At 39.5% G+C, this 26,322-nt stretch overlaps 2 protein-coding genes and 1 long non-coding RNA gene across 4 annotated transcripts; 2 read left to right on the top strand and 1 right to left on the bottom strand.

Annotated features, from left to right (window-relative positions):
• The first annotated feature begins 291 nt into the window (after positions 1-291).
• LOC128031735 (rab3 GTPase-activating protein non-catalytic subunit) lies at positions 292-12,730 on the top strand. 2 transcript variants are annotated; one of them, XM_052620107.1, is made up of 35 exons: positions 292-621; positions 1,474-1,547; positions 1,770-1,887; positions 1,976-2,057; positions 2,323-2,370; positions 3,082-3,157; positions 3,346-3,447; positions 3,619-3,718; positions 3,844-3,942; positions 4,288-4,436; positions 4,563-4,642; positions 4,763-4,852; positions 4,953-5,092; positions 5,639-5,834; positions 5,923-6,066; positions 6,170-6,252; positions 6,420-6,484; positions 6,568-6,658; positions 6,751-6,872; positions 6,963-7,167; positions 7,443-7,540; positions 7,637-7,742; positions 7,829-7,989; positions 8,082-8,256; positions 8,588-8,728; positions 9,193-9,299; positions 9,540-9,606; positions 9,716-9,786; positions 9,869-9,904; positions 10,036-10,155; positions 10,287-10,502; positions 10,746-10,835; positions 11,078-11,278; positions 11,606-11,770; positions 11,850-12,730. In XM_052620107.1, the coding sequence occupies exons 1-35, from the start codon at positions 315-317 to the stop codon at positions 12,000-12,002; spliced, it is 4,278 nt and encodes a 1,425-aa protein (XP_052476067.1). In that variant the 5' UTR covers positions 292-314; the 3' UTR covers positions 12,003-12,730. The 2 variants fall into 2 exon arrangements, with proteins under 2 accessions (XP_052476067.1, XP_052476068.1); XM_052620108.1 differs by having other exon boundaries at positions 293-621; positions 10,036-10,110.
• Positions 12,731-13,328: 598 nt separating this feature from the next.
• LOC128031736 (isoleucine--tRNA ligase, mitochondrial) lies at positions 13,329-21,195 on the bottom strand. Its single transcript, XM_052620110.1, has 23 exons — positions 20,917-21,195; positions 20,606-20,728; positions 19,949-20,102; positions 19,637-19,785; positions 19,185-19,234; positions 18,961-19,070; positions 18,756-18,846; positions 18,552-18,667; positions 18,297-18,466; positions 18,120-18,210; positions 17,841-17,992; positions 17,428-17,588; positions 17,250-17,352; positions 17,030-17,123; positions 16,777-16,885; positions 16,605-16,707; positions 16,402-16,527; positions 15,779-15,910; positions 15,577-15,683; positions 15,324-15,469; positions 15,043-15,233; positions 14,383-14,527; positions 13,329-14,105 (listed from the first exon to the last, which is right to left on the bottom strand). The coding sequence occupies exons 1-23, from the start codon at positions 21,085-21,087 to the stop codon at positions 13,960-13,962; spliced, it is 2,940 nt and encodes a 979-aa protein (XP_052476070.1). The 5' UTR covers positions 21,088-21,195; the 3' UTR covers positions 13,329-13,959.
• A 1,470-nt stretch (positions 21,196-22,665) lies between these two features.
• Positions 22,666-24,077, top strand: LOC128031737 (uncharacterized). The gene is made up of 2 exons (XR_008188163.1): positions 22,666-22,964; positions 23,553-24,077. It is a non-coding gene; the product is annotated as an uncharacterized LOC128031737 (long non-coding RNA).
• Positions 24,078-26,322: the final 2,245 nt, after the last annotated feature.

The following is a 26,322-nucleotide window of genomic DNA, read 5'->3' on the forward strand; positions in this document are numbered from 1 at the left end:
ATCCACTTCAAATGTTGATTACTTGCATACCCAAACGAAAGGATCTGTTATCTTTACCTCTTCAGGAAGTTGCTGTCTTAATCAGGAAAGAAACAGTTTTTCACAGTTTAAATGAAAACAGTTATTTACACTGACGCTCTTCGTTTATTATATTATATTATATTATATTATATTATATTATATTATATTATATTATATTATATTATATTATATTATATTATATTATATTATAGAAAATACACTTTATAGTATTAAAAACTGCGTTTCCTCCAGGTCAGCAGGGGGCAACAGCGCGATTAGCTTGTCTATAGCGGATGTGTATGTGTCATGCCAAACTCACAGCACAACAACATACTGACACCTCAGCTGCATATTCTGACAAAAAAACACTCTACACTCTCACAAACTTCACTGACAGGCTCATAAACACAATAAGAGGTGGTTCGCGCACTGGGCGGAGGGTTTATGTCATAGAATCCTCAGGTTTTGGGTCCGGTTCCGCCCGAAACATGTCCTGCTGTCTGCTGGATTTTGGCCGGGTCCAGGAGCTCAGACAGGTTCGAGACTTTCTCTTCCCAAAGCACAACAGCGCCGGACCAGAGGAAGAGAAAACACGAGCAGGTAACGTTTCTCCTGTAGTTTGTATGTCTGTGTATGTAAAGTCCAGTTTCATGATGGTTCTCCTGATTTATGGGTGTCAGTCCGGGTGTGTGAGGTTTGGCCTGGATGGTTGGTAGCGCTGAAAAAATATTTTTTTTAATAGGTAAAAGCAGAATAACACAGTCCTTACCAGAACTGACAGGCTGTGTGTGTTGTGTTTTATTTGCATACATTACAGAAACTACAATTTCAGTTGTCAACTGATTAAATAATGTTTTTAATTAAAATATATAAATGCAGAAATTTGCGTGAGGCTTAGATTTAGAGATAAAATATATCAAATAAACTGTTTTTATATTGAGCTAATAATAAACAAATTGCATGTGTGTTTTTTGGAAAAAGAAGCAATTTGTAGAAAGTAAATTGTCTGACTGTGATGCAGAATAATGTGTTCACACCCTGCAGTAAGAAAGAGAGAGAGAGAGGGAGATGTAGGGAAGAAGGGAGGTGTATTTGCCCTTGGTGAATGAGTCATCCTGCAGAAAGGTCCTGAAGCACATGACTGCGTTAGAAACGGTGAATGAGCGAAAGACGAAAAGAAAACAAAACAGGAAAGGGTATATTAAGAGTTTGTAAGTAAGCTAAATCTTGCATTCTTGATTTTGTCAGGGCGATTGGCAGGCGATTTTTGACGAAACACTTGACTTTAGAGATTTAAGAGACAAATGAGCATGCATGGGATGAAAAAGAGAAAGTGCGTTTGAATGCTCACAGAGGTTGAAGGACACAAGATCAAGCTGAGTGACTGTTTAATGTGAATACATTCATCCTTGCTTACCACATTATTTACAGCACATCCTTTTCTCTTTGTAGAGAATGAGTTAACGTGGGATGACTCCGACTGGGGCTCTTGGGAAAATCCGGATGGGAAAGAGGATGGAGCTCAGGTACACCAAAAAATTAAAACGAATGTCATTATTTACTCAACGAAATGTCATTCTAAACCTGTATGCTATTATTTTTCTGTGGAAGACACAAGTTGAAATTTTAAAGAATCGCTGCACTCCTCTTTTCCATAGAAAGACTGTTCATAATGACCACAAAATAACATAAATGCACAATAAAAAAAATAATGTTTTTCCTCTGAATTCTGCATGTTGTTCTCCAAGGCTGAGGAGGAGGAGCAGCAGCAGAGCGCCCCCTGGCTACAGGACTGTGTGCTGTCTCTCTCACCCTGCTCAGATCTGCTGGTCATCGCTCGGGAGCAAAAAGCTACATTTCTCTCTGGTACACACACATGCACACAGCAGTGATTACTCTCTTTTTTATTGGTGATTGATTGGCATAACTTGTATGTGAATTTAATTATTTGCAGCTAAATGGCGGACAGAGGAGAGTGGGCAGGAGGAGATGACCCTCACTGTGACCTGGAGTGGAAAGCTGAGCGCTGAGGAGGGGTGAGAGACAGAAGAGGAGAGGGGAGGGTCAGGATTGGATGGTTTTATGGGAAATGATATGAAGGGATTTAATCCCTCAAACAAGAAATAATGAGTTACAAGACAGAAATGAAGGACTAAGCTATATTATGTGTAATGGAGTTTGTAAATGTTTTTTAAAAACATATGTCTACTATAAGGAGGACTGTAAAAAGTGAGAGAAGTTTTTTTGTTTTTGTTTTTTTTCCACTGGTTTTCAATTTTTTTTTGTCTGTTCTTTCCACAGGGAGTGTATCAGTAGTGTTATCTGTATTCCACTGTCCAGCCAGAAGAGGTAAGAACATCATATACACGCTCCTGTATACAGTGACCTTAAAGCCTTTTACTTTGTTTCAATAATTATATTGTGACAAAATAAATGCTTCTTTCTGTTCATCTAAGAATCCTAAAAAAAATTAAAAAGTGAAAGTAACGTGACATACAGCCAAGTATGGTGATCCATACTCAGAATTCGTGCTCTGCATTTAACCCATCCAAAGTGCACACACACAGCAGTGAACACACACACCCGGAGCAGTGGGCAGCCATTTATGTTGCGGCATCCGGGGAGCAGTTGCTCAAGGGTTTCACAGTCGTGGTATTGCCAGCCCAAGACTCGAACCTACAAACTTAGGCTTAGGAGTCAAACTCTCTAACATCTAGGCCAGGCCACAACTTCCCTTTCTAGAAAAATATTAAGCAGCGCAACTGTTTTCCAAATTAAAAATAATGAGAAATGTTCCCTGAGCACCAAATCTGCATATTAGAAAGATTTCTGAAGGATCATGTGACACTGAAGGCTGGAGTAATGCCTTAAAATAGAAAACAGTTGTTTCATTTATAATCATATTTCACAATATTACTATTTGTTGCTGTAATTTGGATAAAATAAATGCAGACTTTGAGCATAAGAGTTATTTAAAAAAAAAACATTTGAAAACATTTTAAAAGATCTTACCGACCTCAAATGGTAATCTCTGTGCTCGTGATGTGTTTATGTGTTCAGGAGCTCTACTGGCCGGCCTGATTGGACCTGTGTTGTGGTTGGATTCAGCTCAGGTTATGTCCGTTTCTACACAGAGGTACCGTGATGTTTTCAGACCTATGAGCGCACCAGCTCAATTCAGACTCTAATGCATTGATATGTTTAATAAAAAGTCATATTTAATCAAAACCAGACCAATATCAGCAGAGTAGACAATCCACTGGTTTAATCCACCGTTTGTGTGTGTGTGTGTGTGTGTGTGTGTGTGTGTGTGTGTGTGTGTAGAGCGGTGTTCTTCTGTTGGCCCAATTGTTGCATGAAGATCCTGTGCTGCAACTGAAGTGTCGCACCTATGAGATTCCACGTCACCCTGGAGTAACAGAACAGGTACAGATGCCTCTTACGCTGACTTGATGAATTCATTTCGTCACAAAGCATGTGTTAAGCAATTGTTAGCAAGATTAAACATGTCATCTTAACTTAAACAGTGGTACAAACTCAGTCCGCCTACTCTGATGACGCTCTGATCAGATGTTGAAATGTCTGTTTCTTTATCAGCATGAGGAGCTCAGTATTTTGTACCCAGCAGCCCTTGTCACCATCGATGGCTTTAGTCTCTTCCAGTCTTTACGTGCCTGTCGAAACCAGGTTGCCAGAGGTAGGGGAGAGAGAGATGTTGACAGGTTATCATGTAACCAGTAGTCCCTAACCTATTTTTAATTTGGTCTCATGTTATTTGTTTTCACCCGGTGTATTCCCTGCATCTATTTCTTTACCTTTCAGCTGCAGCAGCAGGAAGTGATGTCATCCAGCCTCCACCACTGACCTATAAGAAGTGGGGCCTGCAAGACATGGACAAAATTACAGACCATTCCAGCATAGGTAAAAGAGTTCTTAACTCTTATGTTTTTTTCTTTTTTATCCTTCAGAAATCATTCTAATATGCTTATTTGGTGATAAATAATTTTTTTTCTTTGTATTACCAGTGTTAAAACTGTAGTGCTGCTCAGTATTTCTTGTGGAAAACGTGATAAATGTTTTTTAGGATTTTTTGATGAATAGAAAGTTCAAAAGAACAAAATTTGAAGTAGAAATCTTTTGATATATTAGAAATGTTTTTTTTCTGTCACAGTTAATCAGTTGAAAGCATCATTGCTTATTATTTTCTTTCAAATAATAATTACTGATGCTAAACTTTTGAATTGCAGTGTAAGGTTTCTCTTTCAGGTATTACTACTCTCAGTGTGTTCGATCAGATGAAAAATGCATCTATGCTTGGAGGATTTCATGCTTCGGTTAAAGGAAGCCCTCCTGCTATGAGTCAGTATATCACAGTGGGAGGTGGACCCTACACTGGGTTCTACTATGCTATAGAGGTACAAACACACACACACATATTTTTCTAGGAGTTGTTTGTAGTAGTTCTTGTTGATTATGGCCGGTTTTCCTCCCTCTCTCTCTCTCTCTCTCTCTCTCTCTCTCTCTCTCTCTCTCTCTCTCAGGGTAGTTCTCAGCCTCTTCTCTCCCATGTGGCTCTGGCTGTGGCCAGCAAACTCACATCAGCTCTGTTCAGTGCTGCCAGGTCTGTGTGTCTTGGTTATTTTAAGTCTTGACTCTTATTAGCACTGACCTGACATGTTTAGTCTCACTCCATGTTTACTCATTCTTGGTCTCAGTCTCTCTCTCTTATCTTCCTTCTTAGTGGCTGGTTGGGATGGAAGAGTAAAAATGAAGAGGAGACCGTGCAGAAACAGAAGCCAAAAGTTGAGCCAGCCACATCCCTTCCTGTTAGGTAAGTTTATGTACAGTTAAACTACCTCCCACCATGCACATCATTGCATGGTAACTTCGTGTAATTAGATACACACAATAAAAAAATCGTCTTTCTTCAGGTTTGGTCTTCCAGATTCTCGTCGGCATGGCGAATCTATCTGTCTCTCTCCATGTAACACTATGGCTGGAGTCACAGATGACTTTGGCAGAGTTACGCTGCTGGATGTGGCACGTGGCATCGCTATCAGGATGTGGAAGGGTGAGCAGTTTAGCGCGACTAATGTAGTCAGATTTGTGAACAGGCGTCGTATGAACCTGTTCCTATTAAATTGCACAAAACAACATGTGACTCACTGGATTTGAATCAGTGTGATGAAGGCTTCACTTAATAAATGCACACAAAGCATCACAACTGTTACTTAGATCAGTATTATTACGGACGGTTTGTCTATATGACAGGTTTGTATTGAAAAGCTAAAAAATCCTTAAAACAGAGAAAAAAAAAAAAGTATTGTGGTTTCATATTAAGCTGCACAATTTCCTTATAATAAGAAATGTTTCCTGAATTATTTCTGAAAGATCATGTGACACTGAAGACACCACAAAATTCACCTTTATTTATTAAAATAGAAAATAGTAATTTTAAATTGTAATATTTCAGTACATTGCCTTGCTGAGCATGAGAAAAAAAATATTTAAAAAATATAGAAATTTATATTTGATAAACATTATTAAAAAAAATGTTTTTGAACAGTATATATAAACAATAATGTTTTTCGATAATATCTGTATTATGGCCATGCAGGCTATCGTGACGCTCAGCTCGGATGGGTACAGGTGTCAGAAGCTCGTGGGGAGAGAGATCTAGCCACATCTCCTTCTATGCCCCGCCGGCATGCCCAATTTCTGGTGATTTATGCCCCACGTAGGGGCATTTTAGAGGTGTGGGGAACTCAACATGGACCACGAGTAGGGGCTTTTACTGTGGGCAAACACTGCAGGTACATACTCACACACAAAAACTAAAAACCACTCTCCTGATTGCTGCCATCAAAAAAAAGCATATTCATTCAGGTTTCTCTCTTTCAGGTTGCTGTACGCAGGTCACAGGTTAATGGGTGTGAACAGTGTAACCAGTCAGGGCTGGCAAATCCACACACAACAAGTCTGTCTGTTTGATCCAGTTAATGGAGCCCTGAGAGCCATCACCATACCATTCCACCTGGCACTCAGGTACACAATCACACATAAATATTCATGAAGGTGTGCACATTAATATTCACAAACACACACACAATGCAGGATAGTGCAGATGTGTCTGTTCTGTGTTGGTCAGTGATAAAAAGAGCGAGCGCGCTAAAGACATGCACCTGCTGAGGAGACTCACCACTCTTCTGAGGAGCCGGGAGGTGGAGCCAGGTCAGACCTACCTCATTAATATTCATGATAGACCATGCATATACGTGAAACACCTTCAAGTTGTCATCCATAACATTTTTAAAGAACCACTACTCAATGTTGTCTTTTAGTTCTATTGCACAAATTTGTTAACATGTTTGAGTTGACCTGTAAAGTTTGATTGACAGCTCTGCTTGAGAGTGAAGCCCAAAGTGTGTTACTGGACATTAAACATCCAGCTATTAAGAAACAGGTTTGTAAGACATATACAAACATAAATGCGTTATACAGCATATGTTAACAAATTCTTTAATAAAATATCTGATTGATTGACAGGCTCTGGAGTCACTTCTGTCCAATAAGAATCCACCAGTGTCCTGTTTGACCAATGTTACTCGTGCGTTATTGGCTAGCCTGAAAGAACAAGGTAACACCCTCAGTCCTCACTGGGCATTGTGTATTCTTTCATATTTAAACACTTATGTCAATGTTTAATCTGTTTTTCTGTGTATGTTTTAGATCCTGAAGCAGTGGACAAATCGTTGCTGCAGTTTTGTTCATCTCAGCTCAGACTTCTCCAGCTCTACACCGACGTTCAATTACTGCACACACCAGATACATCACCCACTGAGCCTGAACATGTGAGTAAAGCAGACACTATCTAGTTTACCTGAACTAATGTATTATCGTCACACTAGGATTTGAACTAAAGGCTTCTCCTTTCCATACAGCCGTCGTTTTCTGGCATTAAGGAGGATCTTGCTCGTGTCGGCCCAGTACTGCAGCGATACACAGAGATGAACTTTCGGCCCTGCGTCTCATTTGCTCAAGACTCAAGTGGGCCGCTGCCAGTCCGAACATTTCTGTCTCAATTGGAGTGGGTAAATGGAGAGCTCAGAGTGATTAAACAACCTGACACCGATTGGACCCAACTGGGTAAATCTCGATATTTATCGCACAGTGCATTTAAGAACACTGTTAATGTACTCTTTAGCCAATCTCAAAATGATTATCAATTTTCATGTTGTATATTAAATGTTATGCACTCATGTGTAGCATTTCAAATTTTAGTAATGTTTTAGTTTTAATTTATTTAGGCAAAATAGTGTAGAATTTTCTGTAGTACCAGTTACTGGCAGTAGCAAGAAAATTTGTAACATTAAAATTTTAATATTGGTGCATCACAAATGTGAGTTTTGTATGTATTTCAGGTAGTTTCCTGTTCTGGGGTTGTCTGTCTGGTCAGAGTCCTTTACAAAGAGTTTGTGAGACTCTGCAGGAAAGTGGCATCAGCCCTCAGCAGCTTCTGGTAAGTGATATAAAAAGAAAAAAGGGGTTGGAATGGTTAAAATAGAACATGATTTGCTTAAATGTGTTCTCTGCTTTTTTTGTGTCTCTCTGGCAGTCTTTGCTCTTGTCAGTTTGGCTGAACAAAGAGAAGGATGTACTGAAGTACCCAGACGCCGTCTCACACCTGGGCACACTGCTGTCCACCCTCAGCTCCATGAAAGGTCTTTAAACTCATCTGTGAGAGAGATCAACCTGTTTATTTTTATCCAGTATAACAACTTTTTAATTGTGCACATATGGCCATCAGGAGCGGTGGATGAGTCATGGGACGGCCAGTCTGTCTCGCCCTGGTGGCAGCAGGTGCGCAGCGCTTGTGTTCAGTCTGAGAGCTCCGCTGCCGCACTACTGGCGGCTCTAGTCGCTCATCGTGTAGCCAAGAATGCCATTACCAGGCTGGCAGAGAGCAAGGTGTGTGTGTGGGGGTGTTTTTCTCTATATCTATAGAGATACAGAGTGCAGTATGTGTGTAACTCTTTCTCTCTGTCTTTCAATCTGTGCAGTTTCAGGAGGAGTGGGAATGTGTTTCTCTGGAGTTGGAGCAGTGGGTGGTGTGTATAAAGCAGTTGGAGGATGTTCTTGCTCTACAAACACTGCTCTGCCTGCCATCTCCTCAGGGCTCTACAGGTGGCGCTGTAACACGCTGCTCGGTCAAAATGCTATTAGAGAGTGGCAGAGGTACAAATTAAACAATAAACTACTGTTCCAAAATTCTTGGATTTTTTTGTTTTGTTTTAATTCTTTTAATTAATACTTTTATTTAGTAAAGATGCATTAAATTGATCAGAAGTTTATATTCTTTAAAAAAAAATTGATTAAATAAAGCAGTATTGGTCAGCGCAAGAATCTTCTTTAGTATTTAATAAATCTTATCGACCCAAAACTTTTGAACAATGGTGTGTACTGCAGCTGTCAGAAACAATTAGATTTAAAATATCTGCTTTCATACCAGCTAAGATAAAATGATATGACTTCAAATGTTTTCTTCTTTGAATTGTTTGTCTTTTAGGTGGTGTAGCAGACTGTGTTTCTAAGCTGATCTTCAGACAGGGTGTGTCTCCAGATCTTCTGAGGGATATTCTACAACGGAGGGGAGAGAATAAGCCCATGGAACAGCAATTACAGCAAGGCGAGGAAAAGAAACTGGAGGGTAACTCTGGAGATTCCTGATCATGTTTCTTACCGTATTTTCCGGACTGTAAGTTTGGCTGGTCCTGTGACTTAGTCAGGTGCGACTTATTTATCAAAATTAATTTGACATGAACTATGAAAAATGAACCAAGAGAAAACATTACCTTCTCCAGCCACGAGAGGGCGCTCTATACTGCGCAGTGCTCCTGTAGTCTACCACTGAGCAGCTTAGAGCGCCCTCTCGCGGCTGTAGACGGTAATGTTTTCTCTCGGTTCTTGGTTCTAAATAAATGCGACTTATATATGTTTTTTTTTCCTCATCATGATGTATTTTTGGACTGATGCGACTTATAGTCCGAAAAATACGGTATATTAGATCATTTAAAATTGTTCCAGGGTGTTTTCCATTTATAATAGTTCTTTAAGCTTTAGTGTGTTCTGTGGTTGACTGAAGCATCTGTGTGTGCGTTTGTGTTGTCGTAGAGCTACTGGAGTGTGTGTGTCAGAGGTTCCCAAATTCTCTGTCTCCTGATGTGCTGATTGCTCACTGTAGCTGGGAAAACATGGTCCAGTGGAACAAAGACCCTGAGGTAAAGACTAAACACTGTCTTAATAGATTTGGTAACTAAGAACAAGTTCTTGTTTAGAAATGACCCGAAAAATACCGGACCAAATTAGTTTTGTTTTTGTTCATTCGTTTTGTGAAAGAACTGCATTTATTTATTTCTAAGTGCTTGTTCGTAAAAGTAAAGAAGTATTAAAGGAACTTGAATTCCTTGTAATTTGCTACTGGAGAAACACCAACCAGTCATCTCTCCCTTTCTCTTCAGGTGGGGCAGTACTTAGAGTGGTCAGTGGAGTTTTTAAAGATGATATCCAATCCTCACATTCAGTTCGGTAAGAGATATATGGTGTACATTGATTAGATGAAAGCTCATTGTGTTGGCAGATCAACGGATAGGAAGTTGCCACAGCATATTTCTTCACATCTATGCTCTTCTCTCAGGTGTCTCTGTTATGATGTGGCAGACCTTCATAGTCAAGCGGTTTTCGGCTGCTGCCTTCCTGATGGAAAAGGTTTGTATTTCTGTGTACTATGGCTCTTCCTCTTTGTGTGCCGTTAAAGATTTAGGAATTGACTGTGCGTGTGTTGATGTAGGTGGGAAAGGCACCTAAAGACCGACTGTGCAGACGGGTAAGAGAAGTCACAAAGCATAAATTCAATTCCGATCTGTTTCATTTGAATTAACCTCTCTCTCTCTCTCTCTCTCTCTCTCTCTCTCTCTCTCTGTGTGTGTGTGTGTGTGTGTGTGTGTGTGTATTTAGGATGTAGGAATGGGAGACGCAGCTTTGAGGAGTTTCCTGGGCTCCAGTGTGCAGTTACTGCAAGCCCTGATGGAGGTCTCGTCTTCCTCTATTCTTCCTTCCTTTCCTTTTTTCTCTAGAGTAAGGACTGATTAAACAGTGGATGCATGGGCGGAAGCATGTCTTAAGTTACTGTGGATTTTACAATGATTTGCGATGAATGGGTTGAAATAAAAGTGAGACATATATTCTAATCGTCTTGTCTCTCTCAGGCAGATTCAGCGGTGGAGGAAGTGCCTGCTCCAGATGTGCGCGTGGACGAAGTGTGGGGCGGTGCTGAGGGTCCAGTGTCTATAGTGGAGTTAGCTCTGGATCAGAGGTCCGTTCACTATCCTCTCGTTCAGCATCATTGTGTGTTAGCGTCACTGCTGCACGCCGCCATGACCTTCTCTCTGCGCCTGAAACCACTCAGCCTGTTTGACAGCAAGGTAAAAGCACACAATTCTGCATTTATACATGCACACCTCAATCAAAGTTTGGTGCCTTAAAAAAAAGGAATGGTGACATGATTAGCCGTGGTTCTTATGAGTGACACAGCTTCAACTCAACATGTACTGACCTAATATTTACTTCTAAAGTTTTACTCGAATATTCATCACTATAAGGAAGAAAAATGTTATTGAAATGTCTGTTTTATAACTAATTCATGTTGTCTTTTCTGTCATCTACAGGGCAAGAATGCATTTTTTAGAGATTTGTCCTCTATCCAGCTGCTGCCCAGTGGAGATATGGACCACAGTCTGGTGTCTGTGAGACAAGAGGTGAGTCACAGTGCCACTCTCAGCATTGGAGGGAGAACTGCTATCATCAAGATCCATGCAAAATGGCTTTGTTTTATTCCAAAGATTTTATGGTCACATGCATCTTGTCCAGTGAAATGAAGACTAAAAGAATCTCAAATAATAAGTCATGAGATGTGTATAGCTTGCCTCTGAATCCAGTGTTGATGTATGACTCTCTTGTGTGTGTGTGTGTGTGTGTGTGTGTGTGTGTGTGTGTGTAGTTTCTGATGAACGTGTTAACAGGCTGGGTGAAGGTTCTAGCTGAATCTGAGGAGAACGGTGTCAAACACAGCAGCGCTGAAGACATGTGGCCATCTGTGTGTATGGAGCTCTCGTCTGTACTGCAGGTCAATACTGACATCCTGCGCAGACACCTCGTCTGTGAGCTCTACAACCAGGGCCTGGACCTGCGGGCAGAGGAGGTAACACACACACACGTTAAACCTCCCGAGCATATATACAAGAGGGAAATATAGAGATGCTAATGAGCTTTCTGTTTGCTTTTGCTTTTTTTTTACCTTTTCTTTTGTTCTATTTTTTTTTTCATTGTGTAATATTTTTTTCCTTTTTATTTGTAATTTATTGCTTAATTTTTATTTTTCTTATTTTTTTTTGTATGCATTTTATCTTTCTACTTTTCTCATTTTTCTTTTTGTAATTTTCTTACGTTTTTTTTCTTTTAGTATATATCTTCATCTTTTTTCCTTATTTTTAACTTTCTCTTTGTTCTTTTTATCATTATATGGCAGGTGATGATGGAGGTGCAGGACAAAGATGTTTTGAGCTCTCAGCTGCTGGTGTTGACTGGTCAGAGACTCGCTTTCTCTTTGCTCCACTCCCATTTACAGACCAAACCCAACATGGAGCTGTTGGCCCGTCTGCCGCCCACCCTTTGCACCTGGCTGAAGGCTATGGTGAGATCACACAGACTGCACAGTTTTCAGATCTCTTACCATCTTACACTCATCTGTGTCATGGTTTGTGTGTTGCTAGGACCCCAGTGAGCTGCGCTGTCCCTCAGTCCCTCTGTCTCAGAGCAGTCGACTGATCAACAAAGTCATCGAGATGCTCCCCGAAAACCACGGCCAGTACAGCCTTGCCCTCCACCTGCTGGAGGCTGTGGACTCTTTACATGAAGAGCCCTGATATAAAGAAATGCACAGGAAGAGAGAAAGAGAATCATGTGTTTTTTTATATATATATATTCTAGACTTTAAAAGATTTCAAGAAGCCCTGAGTCCTGGAAAACCACCCAGTCAGTATCTTAAATAAACACATCTTCATCATCATCGTCATCTGTAATCTGCTTAATTTAGCAGACTTGAATTTCTTTTTCACAGCTGCCACTAAAATAAGATATCTAGAACACTAGCACGTCTAGAGGATGTGCTATCCCACAATGCCTGTGCACACTGAACAGGTCACAAATATAGGACCTGGAGTCTCTAGTGTCTAGAGTGTTATTAGGTTAAAAACAATGTAATTCCTGTACAGTAGTCATGTATTAAAAAGAATGGTGTTCTTTACAAGGAAGCTTTAAAATAATATTGTACTGTAAACAGTATAATCAAAATATTACAGTATATTAAAACCACAGGGGTTATATTTTTTATTTCAAATTCTAGATGTTCTTGTTCATTTATTATGCCGATTAAACATGTCTGCAATGTCTCATTTATGCTGCTTATTAGTAAACAAGCACTAAAATGACTTCTGTTATTGTATGTTATTTAAATGTACAAGTTTAGGTGTGGTTGAAAGGGGAAACAAAAGAAAGATTTCTGACCTTTTATGCAGTCCTGTACCAGCTGTGCCTGGCTGCTCATATAAATGCAACGTTAACCATGAAACCAAAAATAAAGAATTTTAGAGAACTGTTGTGAATCTCATTGTACTCAAAATGAAAGGGATAAACTAGCAACAACATTAGAATATAGTTAGAATAAAAGAACCACAAAGGCATTTAATTTTTATTTTTTTGCACCGAATTATGTGACCCTAGCAGCAGGCCCTGTAGTGAGGGTAGGTTTAAGATTAGGATTGAGATTGTGTTTATTGGTAGGTTGGATTAGCTCAATACAGCGCCTGCTATGCTCAAAGAACTTGGTTCAACACCGATAGTACTGTCCATTCGGTGCATATTTGTTTATCTGCAATATGGGGAAAATAGGCAAACACCATCGATTACGAATTACCTCAGGAAATCCATTCGGTGTACACTACTGCAACTTGTAAAAGAGAATTACAGAGACTGGGGGGTGGGGGGGTGGGTTCGTGCATCCAGACTGAGAACCGCCTGTGTGTGTCATATATTCTCTTTACTTCTAATTAAAGCAGGACATATACATGAATAAACAGTGTGGTATATTAGAAGTGTATTAGCTTTCACGTTATCATAGTTTCCTCAGGAAATCCACTTCCAAGAGGCTATAGCTCATTAGTCAGCAAGAAAAAACAACTGCAGACATGAGCTCATTTACTTAACCTGTTAGTAATTTACATATGCTTGAGTAAATCTGTCATGAAGACAATATTATTACGGTACATAAATTTGGGAAAGTGAGAACACATGAAGATTCACTTTATCATTCCTATTCTCTTCCCTGTATGTACTGTTTATTGGTTTAGCAATAAAAGTGACTCATAAAGCATCAATTTACAGGTAAACCAAAAAACTAAAATGAACAAACTCTCGTCTCACTGAGCCTCATTAATGAAACAAGCAGAAAGAACGTTTAAAGTTTGTAAACCCATCGTTAGATGTCACAATTTAAGACTGGTTTCACTACGGACTTCTGCTTTGGCTTCATGAATAAGACACACTGACATTACAGAACGTCTTCAGTTTAAATTATCACAATAAAATATACCCCTTCATGACTTGAATATACATACAAATGAACTCCTTCCAAATTCATCCTTATAACAGTTCATCTCCCGTTTGACCCCTGAGAAACACCATCCCCCTCTCCCACACCTTCAGACAACTTTCTGCCCTTTACAATAGCAGCTTCAATCTGGTCCATGTTAGCCCTTGCGATCTTTAGGAGGAGGAGGAGGAGAGCCGGTGGGTGAGCAGTAGTCATAGCAACAGTCCTGGTGATTACTTGGCATTTTCCAGCATGTTCTGGCATCGTGGGCAGAGGCAGTCTGGCTCATCTGATGTGTATCGTCTACATCTCGGACAGCGTGAGAGAGAGGTGGGCATCGCAGCTACGACGTATGCACTCTCCTCCCGGATCAGGCCCCCTACACATCACACAGAGGAGCAGAAGAAAGTGCAGTTCTATCTTGCATAACTGAACAAGTGTTATATACTTTTTTTATATTATTTTTCTTAATTGGGATTAATAGGGATTGTTCTGTTTCCCAAGTAAAGATATGTTTAAATGCTTATCCTTCTGACTTGAACCTCACCACCAATATATATATATATATATATATATATATATATATATATATATATATATATAAAAAGACAGAAACCTGCTTTCAGATAATTTATATCTGAAGTAAATTATCTTACCTTCAAGGTTGATGAGGAAGGTTCCTGTGCTTGTGATGGCATCCGTTGGCAAATCCCGCGGGAGAGAGTTTGTCAGAGTGGTGCGTGAGGCCATCATGAGCTCTGTCAGCTGGGAGCAGGTGGACGTGGGCTCCTCTTGAAGAGACTGACAGAGAAGAGTGAAAAAAAACTTTAGCTGCAAGCAAATGAAGCACAAAATGATGTTAATTTGAATGAACAGATGTTAATGTGTGTGTTCAGACTGACACAAACATTTGTATGCCGTCAATGTCACATTTGTATTTTTTCACGCAGAGTTCTAATTTCTATCTCAAACAAAACTGGGCAGCAAATAAGATTTAAGCTTTTGTTCACAGGCCCAGGGCCACGGCTGTCACATAAAACCACAACTTCATGGCACTCATAGCGCACACAAAAATCGAAATGGTTCTTTAAACATATGTTCATGCAGGCTGACTTCCTTTGTTTTAATCTCTGTAACAAACATGTGTCAGAAACAGAAAGTTGCTTAGTGCTTCATGGACTACCTACTGTCAGGTATTGAATTTGCATGTCGATCTTCCATTTTTATGCACTTGTCTGAACAGACACATCAATATGAGGCTGTATTTCTGTGTCCAACATTTGTAGTGTGAACAGGCCTTAAAATCAACGATGTACCTCCATGAGCTCAAAGAACAGGCCGGGCTCAATGGAAATGATGAGCTCATACTCCGCAGCGTTACATCCCGGAATAGATGACAGGAAGGAATCTCTGACAGCACACGCCCCCTCCACTGCTTCCTCCAGTCCTGGCCTCCGCCACACTGAACTAGTCTTAATCCAACCGCTACGAAACAAAGTGTCCCCCTCTACAGACAAAGAGGGAGGAGAGAAGCGTTACAGTGGGATAATGAGTCCATGGATGCACAGCATCAGTTTTATACAGAAAGTGTGTGTACCATCATGTCCAGGAGCGTATAGGTACACCTCCTCAGCCAGATGAGGGAGTACAGGAGCGATAGAACGACTTACTCCATCCAGAATCTCTTCTAAAACTGTCTGACACGACCTCCGACCAAGGGAGTCCTCAGGGTCACAATACAGCCTGAGAGTTAGAAAGAGACAGTGAGGATTTTTTTTTTCACTAGAGAATATAAAAAAATAGCTTAAGGATTTAAAAACAAAAAGTAATGTGTGGTTATGAGTGGTTACCGATTTTTAATGATGCTGAAATAGAAGTTCGACAAATCTCTAGTGATGAAGGACTGCAGCAGACGGATAGCACGGCCATTGTCAAACTCACTGTAAGCATCCGTTACCTTCAGTACACACAAACACACATGACATGATCGACTGCAGTGTAGAGCTGATTTATGCTGTACAAACACTTGAACTGGTTAACACTGAAACCCACCTTCATGCTGAACTCTCTGAGCACGTGCAGCATGTACTGATCTATGTAGTGCATTTGTTTAGGGTCCACGGCCTGGGAACGAGGATCAAAACCCTGGAGATTTCCCAAGAGAAACCGCAGTGTGTTCCTCAGCTGGAGAGAGAGAAGGGCAGTTTGAGAAAGAGACCATTAGCATATAAAACTTTGATTTACACTACCATTCAAAAGTTTAGGGTAGGCAAGTTTTTTTTTTTTTTTTGATAAAACATTATGCATAATACTGTGAAACATTACAATATAAAATAACAGATTTCTATATGAATGCATTTTTAAATGTAACTTATTCCTGTGATGGCAAAGCTGAATTTTCAGCAGCCATTACTCTTATTTTCAATGTGGAAAACAGTTACATTAACTGAACACTAACGGTGACATTTTTATTTCAGGATTTGAGGAATAGAAAATTCAAAAGAACAGCAACTATTTAAAATATAAATCTTTTGTAACATTCTAAATGTCTGGGTTCTTTTTTTTTTTTTTTTATCTACTGCATCCTTGATAAACAAAAGTATTCATGAAAAATTCCTTCAGACTCCAAACTTTTAAAAGTTTAGTTTAGAGGCACTTTAGTTTATAAGCCAGACCTTGTTGATGCTGTCTTGAGCAGCGTTTAGTGCGTTCGGTCCGATCTGAACTTCAGAAAACACGTTTGACTCTGCAACCCACCATCTCAAAACATCAGCACCGTATGGAGGAGAGACAGACAAGTCCTGGGAGAGAAAAACTGATGTCTGAACTCACTGACTGACTGATGATTTCATTCTATTATTGTTTGAGCGTCTCTTACCTTCCCTCCATTAATAATAACATCTGGGTCGATCACGTTGCCTACAGACTTAGACATTTTTTCTCCTCTCTCACTCACAGCAAATCCATGGACCACTAGAGCTCTGAGACACACACAGAATGTCACCAATATGTTTTTTGAATATGTATTTTCATTTGACTATATGACTCACTTGTAAGGGGCTTTATTCCGTACAGCTACACTGGTGAGGAGAGACGACTGAAACCAACCACCGATCTGATCTTTCCCCTCCACATACGAGTCTGCGCGCGGGTCTGATTCTGAAAGATTAGTAAGATTACATTACAACACAACCTAGCTTACAAAAGGACCCAAGACAAGCAGATAAAAAATACTTCTGGAACTAGACAGACACCAAATGCTTTAATGTGGAAATACAATTAAGCACCACTTCGGTTACTCACCTGGGAGCACAGCGGCCCATGAGGCACCGCTATCAAACCAGATATCCAGGACATCTTCACCCCGTACATAATCAGAAACAGCACCTGCTTTACTCTGACAAATAATTTATAACATATACTGCATCTTCCTTGAGCACCAATTAGAATGATTTCAAGTGACATGAGACGACTTCAATAATATATATATTTTAAATTCTACCGGTAGTATATGAAAAAGTACCTTCTGAAGAACCTCTGGAGTCAGAAATGTCTCTACTGGCTCCGTCCACCAGCTGTCACTCCCCTTCTCAGAGAAAACTTTAGCGATGTGTGTCACTGAATGTCTGAGGGGAGAAAGAGGGAATTAAATGTGTAGTTGATGTGTGTTTGAGTGTGTCTATGACGGTGTAAGTATGTACTTGTTTAAGAGTGGCTCTCCAGTCTCTTTCTGGTAGAACACAGGGATGGGGACGCCCCAGCTCCTCTGCCGAGATATACACCAGTATGTTCTTCTGTCCAACATTGCCAACAAACTGGACCTCGCCGATTCGGGTATCACACGCACCTTCTGCAGGGCGTCCTATTAAAACACACAACAAGAGATTATTTTCTGCAGATAAGCACTTCTATAACTTGAAACTTATTAGAAATCTGTCACATTTGTTATGCTTCTGCATGAGTAACTAAAAACAAACATGCAATTTTTTTCACATTACAGAAATGAGAATTAAGACTTTTTTTTCCAGCATTACAGGATAATTTTTTAATTAAAAAAATAAAAATAATAATCACTATGTAAAAAATCTAAACAGTCTACATTCTATTGTCTCACCTTAGCTTTGTCTTTGAGGCTGGCTGTGTTAATAAACCATTGTTTACTGGCTCGGATCACGACTGGCTGCTTGGTCCTCCAGTCATACGGGTAACTGTGAACACAGTCCTCCTCTTTCACAACGGCACCCGCTGCCTGCAGCGCTGAGATTACTGCCCATGCACACAAAACATTAGTTATGATTCCTAGAAAGCGTATTCTTTATTATTTCATATGGTCTGAGCTAGTTCTATTTTTCTTGTATCAACATGATCTCTTTCCTCCATCGGTCTCTCGCACCTGTGGCATTGCCTTCAGTCATCACCGATTTCTTCTGCAGTTCAGGCCCGGCCAGTTCTGTAAACCTGCCGTCCTCATCCACCATGCACTCCTAGAGAAGAGAGACAGATGATTAAAAGTCATGCCAACAAACCCAAAATTCTTACTTTTTCAGCATACACAGGTGTGGTGACTTACTACTGGCAGATTAAAGTGTGTGGCAACACTGTAGTCCTCCATGCCGTGGGCAGGAGCTGTGTGGACCAATCCCGTTCCCTTAGTCATGGTCACATGATTAGCCGGCAACAAAGGCACTTGTTTGGAAGGGATTGTGGGATGCTGACAGACTCCACCTTCGAGGTCTGAGCCTGGAGATGAATGAAATGCTTTAAAAGGCCAGTTTAAAAGGCATCATGTGAAGTAATTCAGGCCACAAATGAACACTGGATCTACCTGGGAATGTGGCCAAACTTTCTAGATTTGTTTTCAGTATAGAGGCGAGGCTGTTGATGCGCTCTGAGGCCACTAGGAGGAGCTGCTCATTATCAGCTCGCTTCACTACAGAGTACCTGAAGAAGAGGAAAAACATGTGATCACGAACTCCATCAAAACACATCATGTGCATTCCACTCAGAGATGCATGGGTGTGTGACTTACTGTACTTTGGGCATGTAACAAACCGCTTGATTGGCTGGAATTGTCCATAGCTGAGTCGTCCAAATCAGAGCAGACACACGACCCCAACTTTCTAAATCACAGGCAAAGATACTGGCATTAGAAACAGCTAAACAATTTTAACTCTGTGTATATGGCCTGTATAAAGAGTGTGTGGCACAGGGACAGAAGGCAAACACACACACACCTGCTTTGGCAGCGACTTCGGCTGGCAGGGTGAGCAGGGGGAAAGTGATGTATAGAGCACGGCTCATATGTTCTGGATTATACTCCAGCTCAGCTTCGGCAAGTGCTGTCCTTCACCGAGACAGAGAATATAGCAGAAATACTGCACAACAGCTAAATCCTCAAACACAAAGCTTCATGTCTTTTAAGCTTTATGTGAGACTGCACACACCGAGCTTCTCTCACCTGGATGATGGTGACCAGAAAACAGGTTTGTAGTCCTGATATATTAAACCCTGTACACAAAGATTATTATTTCAAAGAAATACTTTAATTTATTCATCAAAGAATATGGATAAAAAATATCACCTATTAACTAACATAACTGTTTTCAACAAATTAGCATATTAGAAGAATTTCTGAAGGACCATATGACACTGAAGACTGGAGCAATGAAGTATATATTTTAAAATATATTCAAATATTAAGAAAAGAGTTTTAAAAAGTATTTTTGATCAAATAAATTCAGCCTTACAATACTGCATTTTTTTCCCTCTTTTTTTAAAAGACTCTTTTAAATAACTTTTATAGTAGCATCAACCGTAATACAAATCAAAAAATTTTTTTGCAAACTACTCCTTTATATGGAATGAAATCAAACATGTCGAGCTTTGTTTTAGAGGAAAAACTTCTCTCACCTTGCTGTGCATCTCCTGGAAGACTTTCAGTTGGGTCGCTTCATATTTCCCATCAAAGGTGTAATAACAGTTCTCCCAATCCGCCATCACACCCCAGCGCTGGAACGCAGCACGCTGCCGAGATATGGCACTCTCCGCAAACTCCCGCGCTGAACGGAGAGGAACACAGGTAGTTCTTGATTCGCCCAAAAGGCAAAGATCTTAGCAACATCACTTTACTGACTGTTTTTTTTTTTTTCAAATAAACAAGCTTCTAAGATCTAGACAAATTACTAATTTAACCAGAGCGTTCATTCTATGTGACATCCTGACCTTTCTGTCTGATTTGTAGAGGACTCAGCTCATTGGTTCCCAGGTCTCCGAGTGCTTTGAGCTCAATGGGAAGCCCATGGCAGTCCCAACCGGGCACGAAGTGCACTTGTCTTCCCCTCAGCACCTCGAAACGGTTCCGGATGTCTTTGAGGATCTGTGGGAGCAAATGAAGATGCATATTTCCCTTCCTGTAGATTTAGGCATATAACTATACAAGATGCCTTTGAAGTAAAAATACAGGATCTGCTGGATCCAGGAACATCTACTTGTCTCAAAGCTGTACTCACCAGACCTCTGTATATATTTTGGTGTGTAATACAAGTTTTGAAATCATTTCCTAATAACAATACCAACACTTGGATGCTAAAGATATTGCACAATGTATACTTCACACATAAGTAGGGATTAAACATTTTTTAGAGGGGCCAGGAATTACTTGCCCCTTTATTATTTATTTCTGTTGTTATTCTTGTACTGCTGTAGATTACCTAAGCCTTACTAAAATCATTTCAACGTACATTTTACTTGTACATATGATAAATTAAACTTGAAACTTTAATTCCCCAAACAAGCTCAGCTATTGGACCTTGGTATTTCTAAAACCCTGAATGTGTGCCATGAACTGTGTAACGTTACTTAGGATCTGACAGAATTTACCTTATTGAGAGCATGCCCAACATGAGGGTCTCCGTTGGCATACGGTGGTCCATCATGAAGACAGTACTCCTTTTTAACTTTTTTCTCTCTCTGCCATGTGTACAGCTGGTCAAAACCACATTTCTGTAGAACAACACAGAGAAGTTTCAAAAGACCACTTCATCCGTGATCTCAAGGTGTGTAGCGGTTATGGAAGTAAATTACTACAAGTGATATCATCTTAATGATTAATGAAGTTTCAGAACAGAACCGCTTAATGTTAGATCAGATCCTTCGGTTTTAAGCAGCTATTTTATCTGTTTCACATTTACCTGCTGGATCTGGATCTCTCGCTCCAGTAGGTTCGGCCCGTTCACTTTCATGGGGAAGTCAGTGCGGGGCAGCAGCACCGTGTCCCGGTACCGGCCCCCGGAGCACAGACAGCGCAGTCCCCATCGAGCCACACCGCCGAAACCTACAGCCGAGCGCCGGACCAGCAGCATGAGGACTCTGACAGGTGAGTTTGCGACCAGGACGAGAGTTTGTTGTGGGATGTTGACCTCCTCCTCCGCATGGGCGTCACTCTGTGTCTACCGGAACCGTAATAGACATCTACGGAAGCTTAGAAGAAACAAACCATCAATTTAAACGAAAACGCATTTTTCATGTTGTGAGTGAGTATTTGAAACGCAAGAGGGCGCTGTGGGCGTCTACTAAGCACTTCGAAGACAGCGATGAGAGCAATTTAGATTGTATACATATATCTATACAATCTTTGAAATGTTTAGTTTTATGATCAAGTCTTTTATGAGGGCAAAACACATAATGCAATACAAAGGAGATTGGAAAAAAATACTGTTGTATCATATTTGATACAAACATGTTTCTTTAGTCCAGTAAATTCTCATCTTAAAATATTACTACAATATAAAATGATTAGTTTGTATCTAGAATGTATTATTCTCTATATTCTAATGTCTCTGGACTCTTGAAAACGCTGGTGTAATCTCATTTCAAGATTATGGAACTTTATTGCATTCTTAAGAGAAAACTGAAAATGGATCCTGGTCTTTTTCTTTTGGGACTGCGGTCCAAAAGAAAGGCAACGGCACTGCCACTGGACATAACAAGGTTACATATGGATAGATAAATTACTTGTGACAAGAAAATGCATCCTTATTAGATGGATAAAAACTCCAAGAGGAATTTATTTGGTTGTACCTGTTTTATTGAGCTTGAAAAACAGCTGCCACAGAACACACCACTGGGCTCTTTGTCATGTTTTGCTCCAAAGTCCCTGTTTTAGATCTCTTACTCAATGGCAAGTATTCTTGGAAGAGTTTGTTTCTCCTATGCTCAGGGGCTCGAACCCAGGTCTCCGATGGGAGGCGGACGCACTTATAAGGAGGCAGAGATATTTTAAGCAGTTTTACTCATTGCCTGTGGTTCCAACACACGATCGTGACCCTTTTTCGTTGGGATTGCATCATCCTTAAGAAATAAACGATACGCAAATCCGTCGTCAAACTGGGCCTTGTTTGTAAAATAAGCATCTTCGAAATGCAGGGAACAAAAAAAAACACTTGCACAACTCCGTTGATGCTCTGTAAAAATAAACTCCATCCACTGCTCCCTTAATGCTGTTTTTTCTTTGGTAATCTGTGCAGGGTTGTCTTGCCCTGGCAACCAAAAACACACTCCTTTTGTGACATTTCGCTCTCGCTCTGATCAGTGAATGAATGTCTGTGCTGCTCAGCCTCTCAGTGCTCTGCTATACGGGAGCGCGCGCTCTTCCAGCAGAAGTGCACTTAGGACCCATATAAGGAAATTCCGCTCCATCTAACGTCACACAGAGCCATACTCGAAAAAAACTTTCCGAAACTAGTGACAAACCTGAAGGAGTATTTTTGGAACAGAAATACTCCTTCAAACATACAACTTAATTTTTGAAACTTTGTCCATGTTTAGCATGGGAATCCAACTCTTTAACAGTGTAAAAAACTCAGTATGCATGAAATAGCATTTCACCCCCCCCCCCCCTTTAAGGTAATAGAGTAGACAATACAGTTACCTTAGATTGAAATTTATCCACAAATGTAGTGTATTTCAAATTAAAAATAGCTTTTATATAGAGATCTTCTCAGATAAGAGGATGTGATACTTTCTAAACAAGGGGGCAGGTGTTTAAACACGTCACACATCAGTAACTGTGAGAATAAAACACCACGCCTGCATCACTGAGCACAGACTCTCTGGGGCACAGAAAACATCTCTGGACGAAAAAGAAGAAGAAGAAGAAGAAGAAGGCATCATCATGAATAAAATACTGGCATTGTGCCTTGGGCTACTGATTATAACCTTAGCCTTTTCATCTACTGCGGTAAACACTGTCATTTCTTTCACTCTTGCCTTATGAGGATTTTTTTTTTATTGTTTATTTTTTTGTATTTTTCTTATTTTTTCTTTAATAATTTTGTTAATTTATTTGTAATAAACTTAGATACCTTTGGTACATAATTATTAATTTTTATTATATAAGAAAGGTGTCATAAATTCTCTGCATACCATGTCATGTGAGTGGATTTTGTCTTCTCTACTACTTAACATGATAGAGTCGAAGTTAATTTTTAAGTCTCAATATACTTTATTAGAATAGTAATAACATCAACAAAGTGCATTTTCAAGCAGTTTCTTAAAATAAACTTTAAATTGACACATACTGTATAAAAAATGGGAGGGAAAACTAAAATGGGCTTTGTGGTAACATCAAAATTAACTAGCTCTAATTAAAAAATATATATATATGATTTAATATGGCTGTATCAGCCTGACTAAACTAAGTTACAGAAGCGAACATTATTTAACAGTCTGATCAACTGCACATTTCTACTTTTAACAGTGTACTGTACATTATTGTAATGTAAAATATTCTGCATATTTATTCTGATTTTATTTTATGTTGGTGTAGGACGGCTCTACAGATAATAGTACAAATGCAAATTCACAAAGTTCCAGTGCTGCAGGATTGGGTCCGCTGCACACCGTGCTGTGCCTGCTGATCCCAGCAGCCACCCTGGGCTTCATCCACAGTAGATCCTAAACTGATGGAGAATGTTTAGATGACCAAGAGGAGCAAAGACATGAAGAGCAAACTTTTCCAAAATTCCTGAAGATAGAAGACACAACAAGAACAACTCGATGAGGAGGTGCCACAGCAACTCACATTAGTTATTGACTTTTATTTTGTTGTATAAAATATATGTATTAAGTACCAAGGGTCCTCCAAACCCCGAAAAAACCACACCATTAGGCTCTTTGCTATGTTTTAGTCCTGCTTTCCATTGAACCCTTCAGTTGCAGCATCTTGTGAAAGACTACGAATCTGATCATTGTAATCCACCTTCTCCAAAATATTTTTGTTCTTATTGTGATGAACTATTAATTGTAATAATTAAAAATGTCTCTATATGCAAAATTAAAGTGGATGATTTTATATGATTGTGTGTGTGTGTTTTTAATCCAAATTCAAATGTGTTATTTTCAGACATTTTATAATCAGATTTTGACTAATGCGCATAGATTGTAGTATTACACTGGAGTGAAGCTTTATAATTCCTTTAACATTGTCAATATAATGAGTGAATTTGACTTTGAAGCAGTTTATTTGGCACACCTGTGTTCAGAGGAAGGAAGACGGATGTGTGCAGTCTTTCAGTTTTAAAAAACAATCAAGCAGGTTACAATATCTGCCAACTGGATCAGAATAAAATAACAATAGCCCATGCTCTCACACCCCTCAGGACAATACAAAAATGACTCAGACCTCCGTTCAGACAGGTTCTCGGATCAGAATCAGTTTGATTTTTCAGGATTTCGTTAATCTGACATTAAAGAAAAACGTTCACATCACATGGATGTGCACTTTTTCTTTTTCTGCTGCCCACATCCTCCATCTCTGGAACAGATGTTTCCTTTCATTCAGTTTCTCTCTTTTTCACTGTCTTCTTTTGTATCTATACTCACTTCATTCACATTTCTTTTTCTCTATCCAGACTGAAACATTGTTATTCCAAACTAAAACTCTTCCATCTTATTGTATCCCAATACACTTAAAGGAAAAGAAAATTGGCTCATTTTCCAACTCCCCTAGAGTTAAACATTTGAGTTTTACCGTTCTCGAATCCATTCAGCCGATCTCTGGGTCTGGTGGCAGCACATTTAGCTTAGCTTAGCATAGATTATTGAATCTGGTTAGACCGATATCATCGCACTCAAAAATGACCAAAGAGTTTCAATTTTTTCCATTTTAAAACTTGACTCTTCTGTAGTTACATCATGTACTAAGACGGACAGAAAATGAAAAGTTGTGTTTTTCTAGGCATATACATGTCGACTTGTCTCCATTTAATATTGACTTAATCAGGAAGATATTCGACATTCTCCACTTCACATAGTGACAGTGTCAACCTGTTTGCACATTCACCTCTTGTACATTCCTGTGTATCTTAATATTTAAGACTGCAGTATACTTTCATGCACATTATTTTCTATTCTATATTTAATTCTACAACATACATCATCTTTTTATATTTTATTCTTTTATTTTTATTATTTACTTTTATTTCATTCTTTCGTACCTATATTTATGTAAATTTTCATCTGTGTTGTATTCTTTAATAATTGCACTGTCCATGGTGCGGACCTGAGTCACATTTCATTGCTGGTTATATATGCTCTATATAATCGTGTATGTAATGCAATGCAGTTGTATCATGGGTGATATTACACAGCGCCTGAAAATAGACCCCAGCTAGTTTGTGTAGTTGCAGCAAAAGCAGAGTTGCTGGGGACTATTTTCTGGGGGAGTTGGAAAATGAGCCTATTTGCAAAAAAGTGGAGTGTTCCTTTAAGCTCATTAGAAGCTGGCTTGCAATCTTATAAAAGTTTCTGAATTAAAAAGTATTTTAAGTAATGATGCGTAAACACACTGAATAAACCAAAGTAGAAAGACCAAAAATAGTGATTTCTTGGAAGAAAAAAAAAATATTTTAGTACTTCTTCAAAACAGGTTACATTAAACTGTGTGTAAGGTCACTTTTGAGATGTTGGTGTTTTTGTCCCTCTGATGTTAGAGTGGTATAAGCGGTCAGTTCACCCGAAACTCGAACAGGGAACTTGGTTCATCTATTTTAGGGGTGTGTTTGCGAGAAAATGCATTTATCTCTTCGTATTAATTGGACATTTAAACCCTGCAGGGCTAACAGCAGACCTTTCAATGAACATGCAGACAATTGCCAAATATACTAAAAGGTAAAACTTTGGTAGATACTAAAAAAGTATATAATAAATTGTAAAACAACAGATTCTAGGTCCCATATTTGAATGCATTTTATGAATAAATAAACCAGAACGATAAGGGTGTTTTGTGTCTGAGTTGAGAGTACAGACCAGCAGCTATATCTTCTGTATCTGACCCTAACCCACTCTCTATCTCTTTGAAGCAATCTTTCAGTCTGTCGTGTAAATGTGAGGGCAGAACACTGTTTGTGTTGACTGAAGTCATCAATAACGGGCCTTGAAAATTGTATTTTCTTTATTCTGTTGAGAACATCACTATATCAGTAGTTCTGCTCATTGTCTAAACAGAGACTGCTTTTTTCTCTCTCTTAATTTATATAACCTCCCTATTTCTGACAAGAAGTGAATGGTTAATGAAAACTGTTGTAGCTCAGTCAGAG

Source organism: Carassius gibelio, chromosome A17, assembly GCF_023724105.1.
Source record: "Carassius gibelio isolate Cgi1373 ecotype wild population from Czech Republic chromosome A17, carGib1.2-hapl.c, whole genome shotgun sequence".
Classification (NCBI taxonomy): Eukaryota; Metazoa; Chordata; class Actinopteri; order Cypriniformes; family Cyprinidae; genus Carassius; species Carassius gibelio.

Coding starts and splice junctions, on each gene's coding strand:
- LOC128031735 (XM_052620107.1), top strand. CDS start 315: ATGTGTATGTGTCATGCCAAACTCACAGCACAACAACATACTGACACC. Junction 7,743..7,828: donor CACCCTCAGCTCCATGAAAG/GTCTTTAAACTC, acceptor TATGGCCATCAG/GAGCGGTGGATGAGTCATGG. Junction 10,503..10,745: donor TCAGCCTGTTTGACAGCAAG/GTAAAAGCACAC, acceptor TGTCATCTACAG/GGCAAGAATGCATTTTTTAG.
- LOC128031736 (XM_052620110.1), bottom strand. CDS start 21,087: ATGCTGCTGGTCCGGCGCTCGGCTGTAGGTTTCGGCGGTGTGGCTCGA. Junction 17,124..17,249: donor CTCCAGAGGTTCTTCAGAAG/GTACTTTTTCAT, acceptor ATTATTTGTCAG/AGTAAAGCAGGTGCTGTTTC. Junction 15,684..15,778: donor TCAGAGAGTTCAGCATGAAG/GTGGGTTTCAGT, acceptor TGTGTACTGAAG/GTAACGGATGCTTACAGTGA.